The sequence below is a fragment of the Uranotaenia lowii genome, unplaced genomic scaffold (assembly GCF_029784155.1).
Source record: "Uranotaenia lowii strain MFRU-FL unplaced genomic scaffold, ASM2978415v1 HiC_scaffold_319, whole genome shotgun sequence".
NCBI lineage: Eukaryota > Metazoa > Arthropoda > Insecta > Diptera > Culicidae > Uranotaenia > Uranotaenia lowii.
In genome coordinates this window covers 17,018-39,241 of record NW_026598222.1, presented here as the reverse complement: position 1 = coordinate 39,241, position 22,224 = coordinate 17,018, and the positions used below count along the sequence as shown (strand labels likewise).

The 22,224-nt window shown below is 37.2% G+C and overlaps 3 protein-coding genes across 3 annotated transcripts; 2 read left to right on the top strand and 1 right to left on the bottom strand.

The window, feature by feature from the left end:
* Positions 1-16: 16 nt before the first annotated feature.
* LOC129759911 (uncharacterized) lies at positions 17-2,832 on the bottom strand. The gene is made up of 3 exons (XM_055757480.1): positions 2,610-2,832; positions 90-2,539; positions 17-22 (listed from the first exon to the last, which is right to left on the bottom strand). Exons 1-3 carry the CDS (start codon positions 2,830-2,832, stop codon positions 17-19), a joined length of 2,679 nt encoding a protein of 892 aa, XP_055613455.1.
* A 13,342-nt stretch (positions 2,833-16,174) lies between these two features.
* LOC129759913 (NADH dehydrogenase [ubiquinone] 1 alpha subcomplex assembly factor 3-like) lies at positions 16,175-16,970 on the top strand. Its single transcript, XM_055757482.1, has 2 exons — positions 16,175-16,314; positions 16,371-16,970. Exons 1-2 carry the CDS (start codon positions 16,256-16,258, stop codon positions 16,888-16,890), a joined length of 579 nt encoding a protein of 192 aa, XP_055613457.1. The 5' UTR covers positions 16,175-16,255; the 3' UTR covers positions 16,891-16,970.
* Positions 16,971-17,569: 599 nt separating this feature from the next.
* LOC129759912 (PHAF1 protein CG7083) lies at positions 17,570-20,498 on the top strand. The gene is made up of 5 exons (XM_055757481.1): positions 17,570-17,983; positions 18,936-19,018; positions 19,087-19,694; positions 19,772-20,005; positions 20,068-20,498. The coding sequence occupies exons 1-5, from the start codon at positions 17,920-17,922 to the stop codon at positions 20,411-20,413; spliced, it is 1,335 nt and encodes a 444-aa protein (XP_055613456.1). The 5' UTR covers positions 17,570-17,919; the 3' UTR covers positions 20,414-20,498.
* The last annotated feature ends 1,726 nt before the right edge of the window (positions 20,499-22,224 follow it).

Genomic DNA, 22,224 nt, shown 5'->3' with positions numbered 1-22,224 from the left:
GGAGTGTTTTGTAATTCTAGCTCTGTAATCAAATGAGCGTAACCCTTCTCGATGTACTCGTGCAACTGTTTTAAAATGGCCTCACGAACGCCCGGCTGCTTATCCATTCTACGATCCAAGCTATTTGTTCGTTTCAAAGCCATTTGATAACTCTCCGGGAACCTCACGTTGGCTGTTTTCCACAGCAACCCAGATTCGAAACGATCTCCTGTACGTCTTGTCGTTCGCTCCAATATTTCGCGTGCTCGCCGGTCTACGTTCGATTCCAGCAGAACTGGAGATATCCCAACTGCTTCGATGCTAAAATATTCTTTCAAGGTCTCATTCATTTCTCGGTCGTTTCTATCGCACTCGTCGCAGGAGCGGTGATGTCCCAAGAAATGTACATTGGCTACTACACCTGTTCGTGGTCCGTACAAACTCCATCCTAGCCGACATTGTATAGCGACGGGTTCTCCTAACTCTCCTATTCGGGATTGAAGCGGGGCGATAAGATGAGCATTGTTGATTCCAATCAACAACTTCGGCTTTGTTGACCCGTAGCTTGGGATTTCAATGTCCCGCAGGTGTAAGAATTTCTCACGCAGCTCACCGCTGTCCAAACATTGCATGGGTAAGTCCAGTTTACGGACGGTTCTAGCATCAATCAGATCGAAGCGGTTCATGTCATCTACAGCCGATATTTGAAGGTGTATTTTAGCTGATCGATTCTCCACCGTACTCATTCCGTTGGTCCAACTCATTTCCAGAGGTTCTATGTTTCCTTTTGATCCCAACTCCTTAGCTAGTTCGTCCTCAATCAGTGTCACTGATGATCCTTCGTCTATCAGCGCTAACGCCTTCAGTTTTTTTAGGTCGCTGTAAACCACTACAGGAATCATTCGAAATATGACTGACTGTCGATGACTGTTGCAGCTCGCAATCAAATGCGGTGCGTTTGAATTTGACTCCCAGTGTAAGAGTGGATGATGTCTCTGATCACAACGATTCGTACCACATCGGCGTTTTGACATGCAATGTTTCCCGTTATGGTTGTACAGGCACAATGGGCACAACTCTAACCGCTGTACCATGTTCCAACGTTCCTGCAAATTCGATGCTCTGAATTCATTGCAATTGCGTCCAAAATGTCCTGCCAACCCGCAAATCGAGCAGCCCTTAGAGTGATAGTTTTCGGAAGAGACAGCTGTTCTAGACGGAGGAACATTTTCAAACTCCTGTTGACTGCATGTACAGCACTTGTGACCATCAGTATCCGTAATGTTGACAAATCCTTTAACCACCGGTTTTTCACGCCGTCTCCCTCTCACCGGGTCTTCAATGTTGCACGGCGCATATGTTACCTCCAGCGCTTTGTCCACCAACTCTTCCATAAATTCTCCGAACACCTCCAGATCCACCGCTATCCGTTTTCGCTTGAACTCCACCCATTCCATTGCGTAGACCGAGGGTAGCTTCTGAACCAACCGCTGCATCAAGATAGGATTTCGAAGATGATCTGTCAATTTCGCTGCTTTCATGTGCTGAGTAACCTCCTCAACGGCACTCCCAAACTCAATAACAGACTCCAGATCTTCTGAGTTGGGGCCCGGAAGGGTCTGTATACGATCGGCCAATATCGTTGAAAGAACTTCGGGGTTTCCAAAACGTCTGCGTAACTTTTCAATTATGAAAGGAACGTTTTCTGGAAGAAGTAAACGATTCCGCACCACGTCCAATGCCTTTCCAGTCAAAGCCTCGCGTAGACGAACCAGATTCTCTGAATCACTAAATCCGCAGGCTGTATTCGATTGTTCATATGAGCTTATGAATATTGGCCATTCTTCGGGTCGACCTGAGAATTTCGGCAAGCTCTTTGGGTAAACTTGCCTAGACGCGATTATCTGCAGCTGAGTTGCGCCATCGGAGAGTTTTGTAGTGCTTAAAGCCGTACCTTTAAAAGACTTCGATGCGACGCTACTTATATCTGGCAAACCAATTCCACCACAAGCTATTTCACATCCAGAAATTTCCTTTTCTTGACGGTCCTCTTCCTTAGGTGTCGATTGTTTTCGCTGTTCGTACGTCGTTTCGCTTCGATCCACCTCGGAATCCTTTTGCCAATCTTCAACTCTTTTCCGGAGATTATACTCTTCATCCTCGCTGGAATCGCCTTCGGGTTCAGTTTCTTCTTCCGCAAGCCTTTCTAAAACATGTCTGCGTTCCATGAGCTCCTTCTCACGCCTGATTCCTTTCAGCTCCATCTCCAATAATTTTCGCTCAATTTCTTCTTCTTGGCGCCTTTGCGTGCTCTCTTCTTGCAACCGTTGTAGCTCACGCTTTGCCTTCTCACGCGTTGAAGCCTTTGACGACCTGCTACCAGCACTACTTGCACTGCACTCACTTTTTTTATCTTCACTCCGCGTTCCAATAACAGAAGCATTGGTATCTGGGAAACGTAAAAGAGACTTTCTAATGGCGCCGGTATACGTGCTTTCTGTTCTAGCATCCGATCTAACTGCCTGCCTATCATCCTGTTGCTCGACCTGACCTTTCTTAGCTGTTTTAACGATATTCTTTGAGGGTAATTTCGATTTAGGGTTTTTTTTTATGTTTTTCTTTGCATGCACGCGGGGGACCACGACGAGTTTTTGTATTCCCTGCCGAAGCGAACGATTCCAAAAGCGATGGCTCGTCCGTTATACATTTTACGCAGAACCAAACACTTTCTGATACGCTGTCTTGAACATTAACGCAGGAAAAATGATACCAATCTCCACACCGATTGCACCGAACGCTTGCATCGTAATTCTCGCCCTCCTCGCAGCACTTATACTTGTAACCTTCCGCCATCTTGGAGTTTTGAATCTTTGAGAATGTTATTTGGACTTCTCAAGGGTAGGGAAACAAGTCTTTGTAGTGATGGATTCAAAAGGACTCAAAGCTATAATTGAATTACAATTAGATACAAAAAAAAAACATATCACATGGTCGCTTACATTCAAAGTTTCCTACTTCACACAAGATTACTTCCTCGATGGCTACTACGACTGCTTTTTATCAGGTCCTATTAAATAATTTTCTTATTAGGTTATGCTTTAAACTAAATCTAAAAACTTACGTCACGTGAGATCAGACTGGCCAACTTCTTTCCACAATACACGGCTTTCAGCACATTAAACCTAAACATATAAACATTTAAATTTTGCTCTCCTTCCGAAATTCGGTTACTTACGGTACGCATGGACTCAATCAATTTGCTCAGTAATTCCTGTCGATTCAACGGCACTCGCACTCGATCTAAATAAAAGCTTCCTATTAGCACTTGATCCTTTTCTCTACTTTTTTTACTTACAGATCCAGTCTAGAGTTTCGCTAAAACTTTCCGATAAGCGGCAGTGCCCGTAATCACTCAAATTACTCCAAATCAATTTGATCACAAACTCTTTCTAGCTAAACCGAATTCATAACAGAACAAAATGGTGTAAACATTCATCATACTTTTACTAACACAAATTTCTGTACACAATTCTATACCTATTCCGTACACAATTCTACACCTATCTTATCAATCATCATCGATCCGTCATCAATGTTTTTCTGACGCACAGTGGTCGAATTTGCGTACAACAAAATCCAACTTGATAAATGTGAATTCATGAAGAGAGAAACTGAATTTTTAGGGCACATAATTTCAAGTAATGGAATTAAACCTAACCCAGGCAAAATAAATAAAATTCTTAACTGGCCATTGCCTAAAAATACAAAAGAAATTAAACAATTTCTAGGTCTCACCGGATATTATAGGCGTTTTATAAAAGACTATTCCAAAATTACTAAGGCAATGACAAAGTATTTGAAAAAAGACCAAAAAGTTAACTTGGAAGACAGTGAATATAAAGCAGCATTTTCTAAATTGAAAATGATAATTTCATCAGATCAAATAATAGCATATCCAGATTTTGAACTTCCCTTTATTCTCACCACAGACGCGAGTAATTATGCGTTAGGAGCGGTCCTATCTCAAATACAAAATAAAGTGGAAAGACCCATAGCATTTGCTAGCAGAACCCTCAACAAATGCGAAACAAATTATAGCACAATTGAAAAAGAGGCACTGGCTATCATTTGGGCGGTCAATAAGTTCAAACCATATCTTTTTGGTAACAAATTTACGTTACTAACAGATCACAAACCCCTTCAATTTATCAAAAATTGCAATAAAAATCAGAAAATCCTAAAATGGAGGATGGAGCTAGAAAGCTATGACTATACCCCTATTTACAAACCGGGTAAAACCAACGTAGTCGCAGATGCGTTGAGTAGAAAAATAGAAAATGAAGTCGAGTTAAACTTTAATAACACAAATTCTCCAATTTCAGAAGTCTCCCAAGATACATTTTCAGAAAATTGGTCGAGTCAAGGAGAGGCATCAACCAGCAACCCACCAGAAGAGGAACATAATCAAACCGATGATGGCCAACCAGAAGAAAATCCATCACAATCTAACAATGTTCTTTCTGCAGCAACGGATAACATTTTAGACGACAATGACGAAGATGACGATGACACTGAAACGATTCATTCAGCGCAAACTTCCGACGATCACTTTATTCATTTCACAGAAAGACCAATAAACTTTTATAGAAACCAAATCATATTTAAAAAAGCAAGCTTTACGAGCGACTTAATTTTCAACCCCTTTCCAAAATTTCGAAGAGTGACTATAGCTAGAAAAGAATTTAATCACGACATAATACGTGACTCCATAAAGAAATTTCATGATTACAAGCAAACGGCTATATTAGCACCAGAAAATATTACCCAACTTATCCAAGATGTATACAAGGAACACTTTAATGAACACGGACACTTTGTAATGACTCAAAACTTGGTAGAAGACGTTAACTCGGACGCCCGTCAAGACGCCATTGTGAGCAAAGAACATGACAGAGCCCACAGAGGAGTCACAGAAGTAGAAAGTCAAATTAGAAGAAGTTATTTTTGGCCCAAAATGATTGAAAAAATTAAAATGGTTACAAAAATGTGTAAGATTTGCAATATGCATAAATATGAACGTAAACCTTACAAAAATTTCATCAAGACCCACGACAGACAGACCTTTTGAAAGAGTTCACATGGATATTTTCCAAATTAACAAACAAAATTTTTTGTCTTTAGTTGACGCATTTTCAAAGCATGCGCAATTGATCCCTATGGATACTAAAAATTTAACAGACGTCAAAAATGCTTTAGCACAATATTTTATGACTTTCGGAACCCCAAGACAAATCATAACTGATCACGAAACTACATTTTGTTCAATTCACTTGAAAAACTATCTCGACAATTTAAACGTTGACCTCAAATATGCATCGTGTTCAGAATCGAATGGACAAGTAGAAAAAACACATTCGACAATGATCGAGATCATAAACACTAATAAACACAAGCACCAACACTTGAACATAACATCAATGGTTCTATTAGCTACAGCACTTTACAACAATTCAATACATTCAGCGACACAATACTCGCCTAACGAGGTCATTTTTAGACAAAATAATATTCAAAACCCTCAACAAATTAACGAAGAATCTACTCAAATTTTCAATAAAATAAAAATTAATTTAGAAAAAGCTAAAAACAAACAAGATAAACAGAATAAGAACAGAATTGAACCACCAATCATAGAGGAAGGCAAAGAAGTATTCGTCATTCCTTACATTAGAAAAAAATTAGATCCAAGGGCAAAACCGACAAACGCTCAAGAAATTACAGATAAAACGTTCAAAAATAATAGGCGCGTTAAAAGGCACAAGAAAAACATAAAAAGACTTACATGACATGAAAATCATGTTTTCTAGATTATAAAAGAATAGCCAACCTTTTCTAATATCTTTTATTTTTCAGATGAAATCACTTGCGATCCTACTATTTGTCTCTTCAATCACCGGGTCAACAAAATGTAACTACTTAGGAATTAGAAACCTATCAAACGACCCGATGCTTTTATTAAAAACCGGAAATTGTAAAATCCAATCAGGGATTGTCAAAATTATACATCCGATTAACATAACCAATTTGGAATCAAACGTATACAATTTTGTAAAAATATCAAGGAAACTAGATACAAACCATCCGATAACAAGTTTAGTTATTCAGAAAAGCAGACAGCTAGTAAATAACTTACACCTGTTGAAACCACTGAAACCAAGAAGAAGCAAACGATGGGACCAGATTGGAACCGCCTGGAAATGGATAGCCGGAACCCCGGATGCACACGATTTGGACATCATCAACAAAACTATGAACGAACTCATAGGACAGAACAACCAGCAAGTCAGGATCAATTCTCTCATTGATTCCCGAATTTCGGAAATAACAGGGACGATCAACAAGCTATTGGAACATGAATCCATGGAAAACAAATTAATAATGGAAGAAATGGATGCTGTAACCCTCCTCCTATACATGGACACGACGAATCAGATTCTAGAGCAACTAGAAAACACAATCCTGAAGACAAAAATTGAACTGCCAAACAGTAAGCTACTATCTCTCCAAGAAATCCTCACAATCGAAGCTATTCTCAACGAACAAGGTATCGAAACGAAATTTCCCGAGGAAGCTCTAAATTATGCTAAGCCAAAAATAGCATCAAAACACGATTTAATGCTATACATACTCGAAGTCCCTAAAATCAAAGGAGACTGTGACATAATCCAACTCATCCCATTAACAGTCAACAATCATGTGATTACCAACATTCCGAATCACATAGTGAAATACAAAGAACAAGTATTTCAAACCGAATACCCAGAAAAATTGATTCAACGCGATGTCTTTCTCAATCCCCTGAAAGATAGCTGTACTAATTCAATTATATTTGGAATAGAAGGACAATGCAAATCTGTTTTAGAAGATGCCACAAGAATCTCATTAGTCGACAATAACAAGATTCTGATCAATAACGCAAGAGGCTCCAGATTAGAAACAGATTGTGGGCCACATAATCGTGAGTTGCATGGCAATTTCATGCTTAAAATTTCTAACTGTAGCATTACCATAGATGGGCAGAAATTTTCTTCAGAAGAACGTGTTAGTAATACCGAAGAAATACAAGGAGCCTTTCCAAATCTTACGATGAAGTGGAATACTATTCAGGATCACAACATCTCATTAATCCACAACGAGACGATCCAGAATAGACTGAAGTTAGACTTGATCAAACTTGAACACTCTGGATTCCGAAAATTTTCGCTTACAGCTTTCGGTGGAATATCCACTAGCATAATCATTTTGATAACTCTAACCTTTCTTTGTATCTTTAAGAAAAGAGTAACTATCAAAATAAGGAATAAACCACGGGAAGCAGCAGAAACCAAGAAATCAACAGACGGCTAAGTGTCGAGGACGACACTTTTTCACCCCCCGGAGGAGTTACATACATCCCTCTCCCAGAACCCGAGACAGGATGTATAAACGTGGCGCTCCCAAGCCACGCGCAACCACGCGGTGATCATAATTGCATCGTAGGCAAATATGATCACTTAAATACCGATAGCGAAGGCATGCTCGTTCTCTTTGGTTCCCGACCCGGCAGCAGTAAGTGGTTCAGCAGCAGGAAGTGCAGTTAGCAGTTAGTTTAGTGGTAGTGATTAGTGAATAAGTAAGAGGAATGTGAAAATAAAACTTTTTTAAAAACATCCTCGGAGACTCGGTCTCATAATTATATATTAAGGTGTTTACAGCACCTGAATTTCAGCTTTGTTTATGCAATCTATTGGTGTCCTAAAAACTCAGTTTTTTCTTCACGGTGCATACAGGAGTACGTAGAAGAAAAAGTTGGCCAAAAATTTGAAGTCAAAAAATGCGTTTATTTTGACTCATCATCAATATGTTTTTAGCGATTTTATAAAATTCCTTAATCTTCTTTTAGAAATTTTCTAAAATTTATATGACATGAAAGATAATCCAGGTCAAAAAAGAATTAAAATTAAAAACACCTAGAATTTTGTTTTTCGTTTTTAAAAGTGAAATATTAATTGAATATATTCGAAAAAGAACATAAATTTCACGAAGCTTTGATTTAAAAAAGACGAAACCCTAGGTGACTTTTTTGTGGTAAAAACAATCAATATTTGTAAATTTCAAACTTAAAAATATCAAAATTGCGCGAGTTTGCGCGATTTTTTTTGCACATTATTTTTAAAGTTATCAATTTTCAAATGTCATCAAACATTTTTCCCGGTCTTGCTGGGAACATAAACAAAAACACTAATCTGTTAAAAATCAACGTTTAAAACAATAAAAAATGAATGAAAGAATTTTCAAAGCACTGTATACTGTCTCTATAATCATCAATTTCTATCTACATATTATACTTAAAATTATTTAACATCCCTCCATTGAAGGTTTCCATTTGAAATGTTCATTTTTAGTCACTTGAGAAAGTTTGTTCATAGATATAACTTAGACGCGCTGATTCAACGATTTGTAGAAAAATTCTATCTCATAAAAATATTAAAGTTTGTACAGCTGCTACAAGATGTCAAAAAAATGAATTCAATAAATTTCATCACTTTTTTCTTTAATTTATGAAGGGGAGATAAGGGCGTAAGACACTCAAATAGTCTGTTGCCTAATTGGATGAAACTTGAAAAAGTAGATAAAAATGATCAGAAATGCACTTTAAATTTTTTTGCCGAAAGCTGAAAACCAGTTACTGAAGGGGCATAATGAGAATCCCCTTGGGGCAGTATAGGCACCATTTGTCGGGGCACGATGAGCGTTTTCTGCCGTTTAATCTAGCAGCGAATTCAACTCGATGAAGTCCACTGAATAATAGAGCTACAGCTTGACAGGTTTCATCTGACGGTTTGGTCTATTGGTAAGGTGTCGGAGAGGTGATCAGTATTTACACTCGAGTTCGATTCCTGGTCAAGGTGATTTTTTTTCATTTATCATTCATATCGATGCATTTTGCACTAAACGGTGAGGCGTAGATTCATCAAACAAAGAAATAACAAAATAATCTAGGTATGTTTGTAGAATTCAAAGAATTAACACATGCTCATACATTATGTTTCTGGTGTTTTGTTTGACGGATGAAGCTACTAGCCGTATAATGTAACAATAAAAAAATTCAATCATGAATGGTATGTGAAAAAAAAATCCCCTCGAACAGGAATCGAACTCGAGTCTACTGATCACCTCTACGACACATTACCAATAGGCCAAATCGACAGATGAAACAAGTCAAGCTGTAGCTCTATTATTCAGTTGACTTCATCGAGTTGAATTCGCTGCTAGATTAATTCTTTGAATTCTACAAACAGACCTAGATTAGGAAGGATTTATGTTAACCCTTCATTTAATGATTTTTAATTCTTCCTCAAAAGTCATTTTAAACAGTTGGAAATGATGCGTACATAAAGGGAAAAAAATACGATTTTTCACTTTTTCCATCCATTAATTGTATCAAATTGGTTACTTTATGAAACGAAGGGTTAATTTATAATCGTTGGTGAAGTATGCATAGTACCTAGTTGCAAAGAGAAAATATTATTTATTTCAATTCTGATTTAATCTTTATCCAGCTCTAAATTCGCACCAGCCTTTCGGAATTTTCTAGTTCAAGTATGATTCAGTACTACACATCTGTCAAGTCATTCGAATGACTTATATACACTGTATCAAAAAATTGTCCGTACAGCACGTACCTTGAAATCCAAACAATCAAAAAGTGCATTTTTTCAGTCAATAAATCTACTACAATAACATCATTAGCTGCAGAAACTAGTCCTTTTTGTAGATCAGTATTAAAAATGTGTATGAATTAAACCTTAAAAATAATCCAATTCATTTTGTATAGAAAGTCCCAAAAACGACGTCAAAAAATTGTCCGTACACTGATGCCTTTGTCAAATATTAGTCAAGTAAACAGTTATATGTCAGTCTGTCAAACGCAGAAACGTGAGTTGAATCTCAGCAAAGACAATTTCCAGTGATCTGAGCGATAAATACGGTAAAATAAACTTTATTTAGCATAAATCAGTAGATTATCGTGTTTCCGGATGTCAACGTCCGTGTCCGGATTCCTCGACCAGAACTGCAGTCCGCAGTTCTGGCAGCCCGCTTGGAAACATTCATCAAAGAAGGACACAAGCTGAACACAACGCTACTCGCAATTTGTAGCTTGTCGGGTATCGGAAATCTTATCTACGACATCCATTGCCGACAGGGTTACCAACATATATTTTCAATAATCAGGGAACTGGTGAAATAAAAATCAGGCAAAATCAGGCTACATAAGTAACGGAAATTCCTTTAAAAGTGATGACCTTTTTTTTTTTTTTTGGTCATCACTCTACATTTTTACTGTGTTGTGGGCCTACTTGGTTGCATAATTCTACTGCATCAAAGCCGAAAGATTCCTTTTCATTCCCTTTTTAAGATATGAATTAATGGGAATCTTTCGATTGGTTTCATTCAGCCACATTTTCGCTTTTTAACTTCAGCAATGGTACCTATTTTAGTTCCTTACTACCCATTTTTCATCACATTCGCAAAAATCAGGCAAAATCAGGCATTTTTTGAAAAATCAGGGAAATTCAATGGCTTTTCAGGTTGTCAGGCAGAGCCTCGAAAAATCAGGCAATCCCTGAAAAATCAGGCATATTGGCATCTCTGATTGCCGATAAACGGTGGGTACCTACGAAGCAGAATGATATGGCCACGAAACTAGGGCAAGGTGGTCAACTAGATACCAATAGTTCCTTGCTCCAGGGACCAGAATTTTTATTATTAAGGGAAGAAGATTGGCCGCAGCCAAAATCCATTCTACCCACTGAGTAAGAACAAAAACATTGCTTTGTTCATCAAGCTTTAGTTATCCCAGAGTCAATGATTCCCGTAGTTATCCCAGAGTCAATGACGTTTTCCGATACGTAGACCTCTTTGAGAAGCGTCAATTTCAGTTTAAAGGAGTTCGTCTCAATCAAGCTGAACTACAATCTCGGTTGAAAGGAGTTCGCCTGAATCAAGCTGAATTACAGAAAGCAGAAAACTACTTGTTCCGGACAGCTCAATGGGTGGGCTTCCCAGAAGAAGTTTCTACGCTCCTTTATCAACGTCGAAAGTTCAATTCGAACCAAATTCCAACGGAGAAAGGAAGCGAACCCTCAAGCTTTGTCTTTATATGGATGAGCACAGCATCATGCGAGTCTATGGACGAACCGGTGCTGCCGTCAATGTAGGAGACAACGTCAAATTTTTCGTAATACTACCCAAGACTCATCGAGTTACAGTACTGCTGATCGACTTCTACCATCGTACATAAAATATCCAAAAGTAATGTTCAAAAAACTGCACAAACATCAGAAACATCAGTAAAACATCTTAGGTATATCCACGTATCTTTAACTGTAGATAGTTTTATACTTTAATAATAGTTAATTCCAGATTTTTTAGATATATACCGGCTTGCTTATAAATCAAATAAAGGATTCAAGATAAGTCAAATCTGCCCAGATATTGTTCGAAATTTCCCGGATTTTGCCCGCGTTTATACAAACTATTTGCTAAATGAAAAAAAAAACTCAAATTTGTCTTTGAAAATTTTTAGATTTTGTGTTCAAAAACAATTTAAAAAAATCAAAATTAACAGGAATCTGTGTTCAATCCTTAGATATGATTTTAACACTACTGCTGTTATTCTTTGAAAACATGGAATTTCAAGTAATTTTCTTTCACTTTGCTCGTAAATGTTGTTGGCCTACATTTCGTTCAGATTTGCCCCTTTTTTACTTTTTTTTCAAAAAATCTTCTAAATGGCCCGACCGTGTGGTACAAAGTATGGTATATGCTTAAAGTTAAAGATCATCGTTCTTTAAAATAATTATTTTGAAGATATTTGATTTTTTTTTTATTTCACAGGAACTAATTCTTTTTGGTGATAAACGGCCTATAAGTGCTATGTCATCTGACGTCCTTTCAGTTATTGGTGACATTTCGAATATCAGAGAGATCTCTACTAGAAAAAATCTTGCAATCCATCATCTGGTAATATCATCTGGTTGAAAATAATCGACTCAAGAACATGAGGCATCCAATGATGGAAGAAGTAGAAGAAGTTTAGCGAAAATAAATTGAGTTCCTAATTACTACTCAAACCTACAAGTTCAGATAAAGATTTCAGGTTCAGATATTAGATTCAGATTCCAGATTCAGATTTCAGATTCAGATTTCAGATTCAGATTTTAGATTCAGATTCCAGATTCAGATTTCAGATTCAGATTAAGATTTCAGGTTCAGATTTTAGATTCAGATTCCAGATTCAGATTTCAGATTCTGATTTCAGATTTCAAATTTCAGATTCCAGATCCAGAACCAGATTCAGATTTAGGAATTTATTTTTAGATTCTTATTTAGATTGCAGATTCAAATCTAATGTAAAAAGCTTTTCATTTAAACATGTTAGTGGATATTCAAACCTTAAGATAAAAATTGAATACTTTAGTAATGTTTAGTTCAAAAATAAATTTAGGGTCAGTCATTGATGTTGTATTTTTTAGAACGACTAGTGCAAAGAAAACCTCTTGGAAGAGCCTACTTTAGTATTTATTTGAAACTGGATTGATAAGTTAAATTTCCAGTTACAAATCCGTATGCTTCGCCGAGTTTACATTTATTACTCAAGTCATGCACATTAACAACCACCACAAAAAACTTATCGCTTATGTTTCTCAGTATACAAGAAGTCTGTTTGGCAAGTGGGTATCCCACACGTTTAGCAGAACCCTTTCGAATTAGTGGGCGAAAGTTACTAACAACGCTAGTTGAATCAAGTTGGACTCCCACGATCAAACATTGACGTTGTCGTCGTTGTCATTGTCAAAAAAGCAGGTGGTTGAATAATAAATAGTTTAAGAATAATTTGATGGATTTATTAACAAAAAAACTGTTGCTTACCGATCCGTTTGATGATAAACTTCATAGGTTGGATCTTCCCACGGGTCGATAACCGCCCCGGGATCTCGGCCAAGGTCGTAGCGTTGGAATATTTTCAATCGCTCTTCTTTGGCCCTTTCTATGAGGGCGTCTTCATCCATTGTACTGAATTGTGTGCAACCCGGAATCGAAGTCGCTTTTTATTTTTCTTATAACACACCGCTGATACTATTTTGCTTCGCGAATGGAATTTACGATTTCTGGTTATCACTTCGTTCACTTATTCACCATTTTTCATATACTGTTGTACACTAAAGAGGTAAAAATAAGCTAGCAATACAGATGCAGAGAGAAAGTTTCGATGTTCTTTTAATTAGAAATTATGGATTTCAACTATATTAAACTGCAAAGCTGAACTTTTTTGCCATATTATGATATATCCAAAATTTTAAAGTGGAGAAAAACCCCCATTTATTTTTCTAATCGAATAATTAAACACCAAAAGAAACATTAAAATATTTAATGGATTTTCTCACAATACATAATTTTATCTTCGTATCACTAACCAATGGCTTATCATTAATTTGAATTCATCATTACCTTAAATCGCATCGACAAGTAACAGGTTTATTCACTTGAGCTAAAACAGGTGTCAACACCAAAATAAAAAGGAGGTTTTCAATTTCAATCACATTTGCTTACAGGTTTTTTACAAAAACCAACATCGGATCCTCATTAGCTGAAAAAAGCACCGTTTGAATCTCACCCTGCATAAGCACTATCACTTTTTCTCAACATTGAATTTTGATTTTTTACACTTGATCGACCGAAACCTGCGTTTTTTCGCCAACGGTGGAACCGATGTGTATCGTATCGACGCGTAATGCAGCACAGATTCGAATTTTAAGAGGAATTATAAGAGATTTCTGATTAAAAAAATCCGTAAAACCGAGATTATGTCCGGAAGAAACTCGTTCGTCCGGAATCGATTGCGACCATGATGGCTCTAGATATGGTGATCTCAGATGCCAAATCGCCATTCCGCCATATTGAAAAAAGTTTTGACAGCCGGCTGTAGTGTTTACGAAAAAAGGGGTCAAGGGATGCCAGGTGTTAGTGATAAAAAATCAGATGGGAAAAAGTGTGTATATGTGCAGAAGCCAATCGTAAAGGAAAGTTAAAAAGATTTAAAACCGTACTGGGGTTTAGTTAATTTTATTATATTTAAATTGAGTTTTCGGAAAAAAGCAATGATATGAGTATATTCAATGAATTAATTTGTATTCTTAACACTTTTTTACAATAAAATTACAATACAGTTCGGTCTATCCGTATGTTCCGAAAAAGAAAAACTTTTTTTGACCGTATCATAACGAAAGGATCTTAAAGGGTGGAACAAACAACTAAAAACCTAAACCGGATGTTGTTTGCTCCTTATATTCTTTTTACCTTATCCAAAGAGCTATTTTGTTTCCCTTTAATCGAAAAGTGTTGGATGAAAATAAACGTAAATCGGTTGTGCTAAAGGAATGCTCTAAATTCTGCTATTGATCATTTTCATGTAAATGATAAACGATTTTATGATTCGAAATGCTACCCATCAGATCCGGATTACTCGATTGGATCTTCTAGAGCAGCGATGGCAACAGACGGGGGTCCTCCTGAAACAGCTTTTTCATCTCGATGAAGATCGGATGTTCCTGCAGGAGGGCCAGCCGCTTCTCGGACGATGGAATGTAACGCCTTGCTATGTTACCATCCGATTCGATGACTTTCTGCTGCTTCTATAGATAGCTCTTGAAAGAAAAAAGTGTTGAATAAGCATAAATTTGTCATAAGTAATGCAAAATTAATGTTACTAACCGCTACCGACAAAGCTGGCACCGTCGTTTATAGGTCCAACTTTTTCCAGCTTTGCTTACCAGCCCGGAGATCAGCCGGAAGATTTTGTTTCGATTCTATGAATTATATTTGCAAAAATCAAGGCGAAATCTTTGTCTAAGCAATATCTTGATGATTGGCAAAACTTCGTGTTTTACAAAAAAATCAGAGCACCTGGCATCCCAGCCAGCCAGCAGCCAGCCGAACAGCCAGCTGTCAAATTTCGGCTCCTCCTCCGCCTCCAACCCTCGTCTACTTTTTGCCAAAGAGAGACCACCATATCTAGAGCCATCATGATTGCGACGTCGACGGAGACCAGTGTTGCCAGAGTGCTTCGAATAAATTATGCTTTGGTACTGTTCAATGTTCGTCTATCTGTACACAGAAACGAATATGATTGTGTTTTTCACCCATAGACTTTTCCATTTTGCTTTTTCGGTGTAGAGCAAGGTGTGTGTATATTATGATAGGAGGTGTGTTACCAATGAGGTACACTTTTACTAAGGTGGCGCAAAAGAACGCACACTATTGCACGTCGGAGAGAAAAAAGGAAAATAAACATAAACAAGTCTTGCATCGCGACGCGTCGTTGTCAGGAAGCTTAATTTATCCTAGGCAAATTGCGTCGCGAAAATTTTCGGTAGTGACGTCACTTCTGTCATAGTAACTATGTTTACGAAGAAAAAACTTTACTTCTACTTTTGCAACGTTTCTTTCTCATTACCTCTCTTTCCACCACATTGGTGTGTTACCTCTGATCACAGTGTTACCATGCCAAATTCTCGATTCAGCCATTTGGTCATTTTGGTTTTGCTACAGCGGAACTCATGGAGTTTGTTGACCAACAAACCACTGATCAGCTGAGCAAATATTCCTATGTATGTAAACAAACTTATTGAGCGCCCTGCGCACTCCTCGCTTACTTACTGTGAAAGTCGGAGAACCTTGTGTTTCTAAAAACCTTGGTATAGAGTTGTTATTGACATTTCTTACGCATACACTTGCTGAGACAGATGAGACGGTACAATTAACCTCAAAAAACGCTCGGTACAAAAAACGGGCAGCCGGTTGAAACATATGGTCGTTTTTGAGGTTGATTTTCCCAAAAACTAAAAAGTGTTGGTGAAACAACCAGCATAATATCACGAACACTACCAGCGGCAAATAGGACTATATAGGCCCATTTACACTTCTCGTGAAAATCAACGTAAAAATTACGTAGTTCACGAAAAATGTTTCAAATATATTCATCGTGACAATTTTTTTCTGTGTATCCGTGAAGTATTTTGGATAAAAATAAAAGTACGATTGAGTGGTTCCAGGTTAAAGTGTAGCGAATGAAAATTTCGATCAACTGTGGTAAGAGCAAAAAAATGTTGTTTATAAACAGTGGCGTGAAGTTCAGGTTCAATTTCCAACTATTATGTAAATATTAAAAAAAATGCAGCTGTTCCGGGAATTAAATAGATTTTCCAGATTAGCATACTCAAGATATTTCAGGTAAGAAGAATATACTATAAAATACGCGATCCCCAATCATATCATTGTAATTCTAGCACTGGTTTAGCAAAACGGTCAGCGTACGAGGGCGATGGCAAAACTTCGGTGTCTATTTTGAATATGGAAGATGACTCGGGTTTGTTAATCAATTCCTATAGCCAGTTGGGATTTCGCCTGAACAATCAAATGATGGTACTGGGTCCCATGGCGATTTTCCCCCGCTCAGTTCTATCGTGGAATGTCGAAACTGCAAAGGATATCAATGAACACAGTCTCAGTTTGTTCACGGCTTTGGACCCAAAGATAGACATACTGGTCATCGGCATAGGAGATCAATCTGCAACGCCAGCGTTCAATAAAAAAATCTTGGAATTCATGCGAAAATATCGGATAAACGTGGAGGTGCTCAATACCGAGCAAGCTTGTGCAACGTTTAACTTCCTAAATGCCGAAGCTCGAATGGTGGCTGCAGCTTTAATCCCACCAGTAACGTTGCGGGTGAACGAGGATGATTTGTTGCGCCGGCAGCTTAGAATGAATGAATCTTTAGAGCTTCTCGATAAAAATGAGCGTTAGTTAACTTTGTTTGATTTTTTCTAAGGTTTGTTGAAACACCTGTTCCTGAGAGAGTTACGGAATAAAATAACTGAAAAGTATATCATTGATTTATTTTTAATAATTAAATATCAGAACTAACTGCCAGAATAATCGTTTCGTTTTCTATGAAATTCGATGAGATTTTAAAGTGAGATACTTAATAACTGATCAATTAATTCTAAGAAATCTGATTTACATTATTATGGAGTTTTTTTCTTCACCCTGTTGCTTTATCATTAATGTTGTTTTTAATTTTCTGAAGATTCTATCGAAAAGATAAAAAATAATACAAAAAATATTATAATATTATCTTATACATAGATATTCTTCTTTGAATCCTAAAACCCTCCTTCTTGACCTTAGTGAAGATTTCTTACCAGATTTTTGACGAATAGCTGAAAACCAAAAAAAAAAAGATTTTATACTTTGTCAAATTATCGCATCTCGTATACGTATGTATTTTTTCGAAATCATTGAAAAAATGGCAATTTTCGATTTCTGTCGTATTAATAAAACTACTATTGAATAAAAAAAAAAATAGTTGCCAATGTTTGCCCAAGTTTCAATGAAGACAAATTACTTTTCTCAATAAATAAAACGTTGGTGTAGAGATCCTTGGGGCTGTTGACAACCAACTTTTTAAATAAAAAACTTATGTTACAATTTTTTTTCTGGTTTTAAATAAAATCGATGATATAGTAGACAAAATTATATTTAAAAAAAATTATGCAGATATAGGACTATATACTATACCCTAGGTTTGCCCCTTTTAATTAACAGAACTACCACAGTTGACTCTTACACACATACCGAACCATCTTTTTGATTTGTTCACTCGTAATCACTCGTATTCATCGCATATCGACATCGCCTCAATCGCAATTTCGACCTCACAAAGAAAACTGCGTAAAAACAAACAAGATAAGTGAAAAAGTTAATTTAGTTGTAATATCTACGAGAATTGTTCATAAAAGACCTGAAACTAGCTAGAGCAAGTTGCAGGACATAATGTTGGATCTAGAAGTAGTTCCGGAACGGTCTCTAGGCTGTGATAACTGGGAGTTTATTCTCGGTAAGTACATAGTTCAATTAATGTCCTTCATGGGTATAGACACACAGGCACAGAGTGGTAATGAAACTGCTGCGTAGGATTGCCCAGTTTCGCAAATAAAACTGAAAACAGATGATCAATGATTTATACAAAGGAACGTTCGCTGATATTGCACCATTTTTGTTCTTGTAAAGTTAATTAGTTAATATTCTGAGTATTTTTTTTTCGGATTCAGTATTTCGAGCCACCCAAAAACAGCCTTGATCGAGCTTTTGTTCTTTCAGCTCGAAAGTTTGCCGAAGGCCAATTTATAATTAATTATCAAATTTTAAAATAATTATTTTTCTTACTAAAATATTTATGCCCTGATATAGTTTTAAAATAAACATTCCGTCTCTAAATAAAGCTACATTTACAATTTCAATCGTCTTAACAGAATGTCGATAAGAAAAAAAAGTTTCAATAGACCCCAGTATTTCTTTTCCGATCGTCACAAAAGGCGAAAAATAAATAAATCGATATATCCAATGCTTCGTAAAATAAGAATAAAGCCAAGCGTAGTGGATGCGATTCTTTAGTAATGAAACGTCAGATTGGGACCAACTCTTAACTCTTATAATGCAACAGAAAACGCAACAAATTTTTTTAGTTCCTTATTTTAGCATATATGTATTTGGCTCGGCGCTGAGTGGCATGGATAGGTATTATAATTTTTAGTAGTTTTTTCAAGTCTTTTAAGTTCCTAGGTAATATATCAGTAGGAAAATCCGCTCAAAAACTTTTCGTTCAAGTTCAAATCTTAATTCAAAGCCATAATGATCTGGTTGAAAATACTTCACCTCAAAATGGAGACGTTTACAAAGAACAAAAAATATAAGAAGACGCCCTATAAAAAACTTTGATCATTAAATAAAAAAAAAAAAACATTGCAAATCTTTTACCTTCACTGAAGTATTTCTGTTTTTAACTCTAGGTATGCATTTTTCCCAAGCAGTCGCCATAATCCAATCACAGGTTGGGGTCATTAAAGGGGTGCAGGTTCTGTACTCCGATACGGTAATTGCACAAAAAATACCAAAAAAGGAAGCTTATCAGACTAACAATCCGCTTGATATTCTTTTTAGACTCCACTTAACGTGGATATTGTTATTAATCTGCCTCAGGATGGCATTCGCCTTATTTTCGATCCTGTGCAGCAACGCCTCAAGGCGATCGAGGTGTTCAACATGAAGCTAGTTAAACTGAAATACTACGGACTACCGTTTAACTCGCCCGAAGTGGTGCCTTCCATCGAAGAAATTGAGCACTCGTTCGGAGCCACTCATCCCGGAGTCTACGATGCTTCCAAGCAGTTATTTGCTCTGCATTTCCGCGGCTTGAGCTTTTACTTTCCCGTTGACAGTAAACTGCAACCGGGATATGCCCACGGCTTAGGATCGCTTCATTTCCCCAGTGGAGCTTCTCCGATAGTTTCCAAAATGGCAATTTACTGCGGGGGCAGCGTGACCGAGAGCCGGCCTCCGCCACTTCCGTTGTCCTGCTACAATCAGCAACTGTACTTGGAATCTGCAACGGTCCTGCGAAACTGTGCTGGTACCCGTGGCTTGAGACTACAGCTGTATACGGAAGGATCACCACGCGCTTTGGAGCCCAGGAAGCAATGCTTAACGCGTGAAGTCATCTTCGGAGACAGCTGCCAAGACGTGGTCAGCAATTTGGGGGCTCCTTCCAGGTAAATGATAATGCTGAATAGGCCTTCTTAATATTGAAAATCTTTTTATTTACTGTACCAAAAATAATTTTGTACAGGGTGTTCTTCAAGAGTGAGGACAAAATGAAGATTCATTCCCCCAGCGCACATCGACGTGTACAAACTAAACGGAGCGATTTCTTTTTCAACTATTTCACCCTTGGAGTAGATGTTCTTTTCGATGCACGAACTCAACGTGCCAAAAAAATCATATTACACACCAATTACCCAGGGCATTACAATTTCAACATGTACCACAGATGTGAATTTAATCTCCAGCTAGCTCCTGACAGGTACTTTCCAATTTTTGTAGCAACGTCAAGTTCCATTATACTCTTATTGGTGTCTTTTTTAGAGTAAGCGAGGACACCCCACTGGATTCTCCGGTGGCCATATCAGCCTACTCTAAATGGGACAATATATCGTCACGGTTGGCTCCAGCCGAGCGTCCCGTCGTTCTTCATCGGGCTGGCTCGACCAATACAGCCAACGTGTTCGGATCGACGTTCTGTTACGGTTATCAAGACATCATTTTCGAGGTAATGCCAAATAACTACATTGCGTCGGTCACTTTGTACCATCCAACACCCTACAATGGGGACTATGTCTACGGAAATGTAAGTAACGCAAGTAGCGTTAGCAACAGCACTGGACACTTGCTGCAGGACAGCCAAAAAAGTAACATCCGGGTCGGTGCATAACCCTTGGTATATGACAAGCTTGATAACTTATTGTTCGACGTTGGGTAAAAATTCATCCACAAAAATATATACGTTTTACTTACTACGTAAGAGCCTAGGCTACATCGTGTTTTCACTATTCTTAAATTGGTTTTCAGTTCATATACCATTATTCATCCAGCATTCAGTTATTTCTTCGCTTAAAAAATTAAAAAAAAAACAAAACTCAAAAAATATGGGGAAAAATTTAAAAAAATGTCAACAATAAAAATGTGATTATACATTATTCTTTAAGTTTAAAAGAATCGAAATAAAAGGTATTTTCGATAAACATAAAAAAATAAATAACTAGACTTAAGGAAAGTAACAACTATTTTTCCATCAATTAAGAATAGAGAGAAATCCCAAGTCCTCATAAGTTTCAGAACCAACTTGTGCATTTAAATCATTTTATTAGAAAAGTCGCTGATGAAATGACAGCAGAACAAAGACTTCCGACATTCAGTATTTCGTTTTCCTTTGTCAGAAACCCGAGCTTTAGTGATGGTGCGATCTTATCGAAGCTCACAGTCTTCTTGGGCTCGAACTCGAAGTGACTGTGTCCGTTGGCCAAATGGCCAAACCTTTTTTTTTTAAATCAGGGAACTGGTGAAATAAAAATCAAGCATGTTCTTCACATTTTTTTTTTTTGTGTTTTTAAAATTCTGAAGACTCATACATATTTAATCTCGTTAGATTAACTTCCGCTGGCTATCTTGGTGCAATTATAAATATTATAGAATATGTTATAGAAAACAACAGTATTCCAAAATTCCAACGGATAGTTATATAATATAGTTATACTAGCTGATCCCATACGAACTCCGTTTCGCTTTCAACTTGGAATATTATTATTTTTATTAAAGACATTTTACCATTCTTATAACTTGGAATATGTCATAAACAGTTTGTATGAAAGGCAACTGCCAAATATTTTCCAGATGTACTTCCAAATTCATTGTTTAGTAAAAAAAATAGTGTCGTCTGCCACTGAATTTGAAATCACGAATCAATTATCCGTGACAAAAACCCCCGTCTATAAATTTCGACTCGATCGTTGAATAACAACTCAATTATTGCCAAAAAGTTAAACCTCTTTCGGTTGCCTCTCAAAACTCCCGTGTGCAAATTTTCAAAGCAATCCATTGCATAATAACGTCAATATTGCTAAAACAGTGAAAAAATTATTTTTATGGACGACTCTTTTCGACGACCCCTGGCAAAACATTTGACATCTAAAATCGATTGCCCGTCCCCAAATACTACCGTGTGCAAATTTTCATCCCAATCCGATGTCAAATAACGACGATATTGCAAAAATATTGAAAGGTTAATATGGACAACCCCCTTTGCCGGCCTCTTACACCAAATATATTACCTGGAATCCATTGCTCGTCCCTCAAAACTCTCGTGTACCAATTTTCAGCTGCATCCGATGTATAATAACGACAATATCTCATTAACATTGAATAGGTAATATGGACGACCCCTTTGGCTGACCCCTATTTGTAATTTGGATAAGTGAAATCGATTGATTGTCCCTAATAACTCCTTTGTGCAAATTTTCATCCCAATCCGATGCATAAAAACGTCAATATCAATAAGATATTGAAAAATTGATATGGACGACCCCTTTTGCCGGTCGCTTACACTGAATTTGATATCTCAAATCGATTGCACGTCACTCAAAACTATCGTGTACCAATTTTCATTTGAATACGATGTATAATAACGTCAATATCGCAAAAACAGTTAACAGTTAATATGGACGACCCCTTTGGCTGACCCCTTAC

Bases quoted from the DNA above. Each gene is read 5' to 3' on its own strand.
- LOC129759912 (XM_055757481.1), top strand. From the start codon at position 17,920: ATGTTGGATCTAGAAGTAGTTCCGGAACGGTCTCTAGGCTGTGATAAC. The intron at 19,019-19,086 runs GTAATTGCACAA...TATTCTTTTTAG, and splicing joins AGGTTCTGTACTCCGATACG to ACTCCACTTAACGTGGATAT. The intron at 19,695-19,771 runs GTAAATGATAAT...AATTTTGTACAG, and splicing joins AATTTGGGGGCTCCTTCCAG to GGTGTTCTTCAAGAGTGAGG.
- LOC129759913 (XM_055757482.1), top strand. From the start codon at position 16,256: ATGCAGCTGTTCCGGGAATTAAATAGATTTTCCAGATTAGCATACTCA. The intron at 16,315-16,370 runs GTAAGAAGAATA...TTGTAATTCTAG, and splicing joins GCATACTCAAGATATTTCAG to CACTGGTTTAGCAAAACGGT.
- LOC129759911 (XM_055757480.1), bottom strand. From the start codon at position 2,832: ATGGCGGAAGGTTACAAGTATAAGTGCTGCGAGGAGGGCGAGAATTAC. The intron at 2,540-2,609 runs GTGCATGCAAAG...TCGTTAAAACAG, and splicing joins AACTCGTCGTGGTCCCCCGC to CTAAGAAAGGTCAGGTCGAG.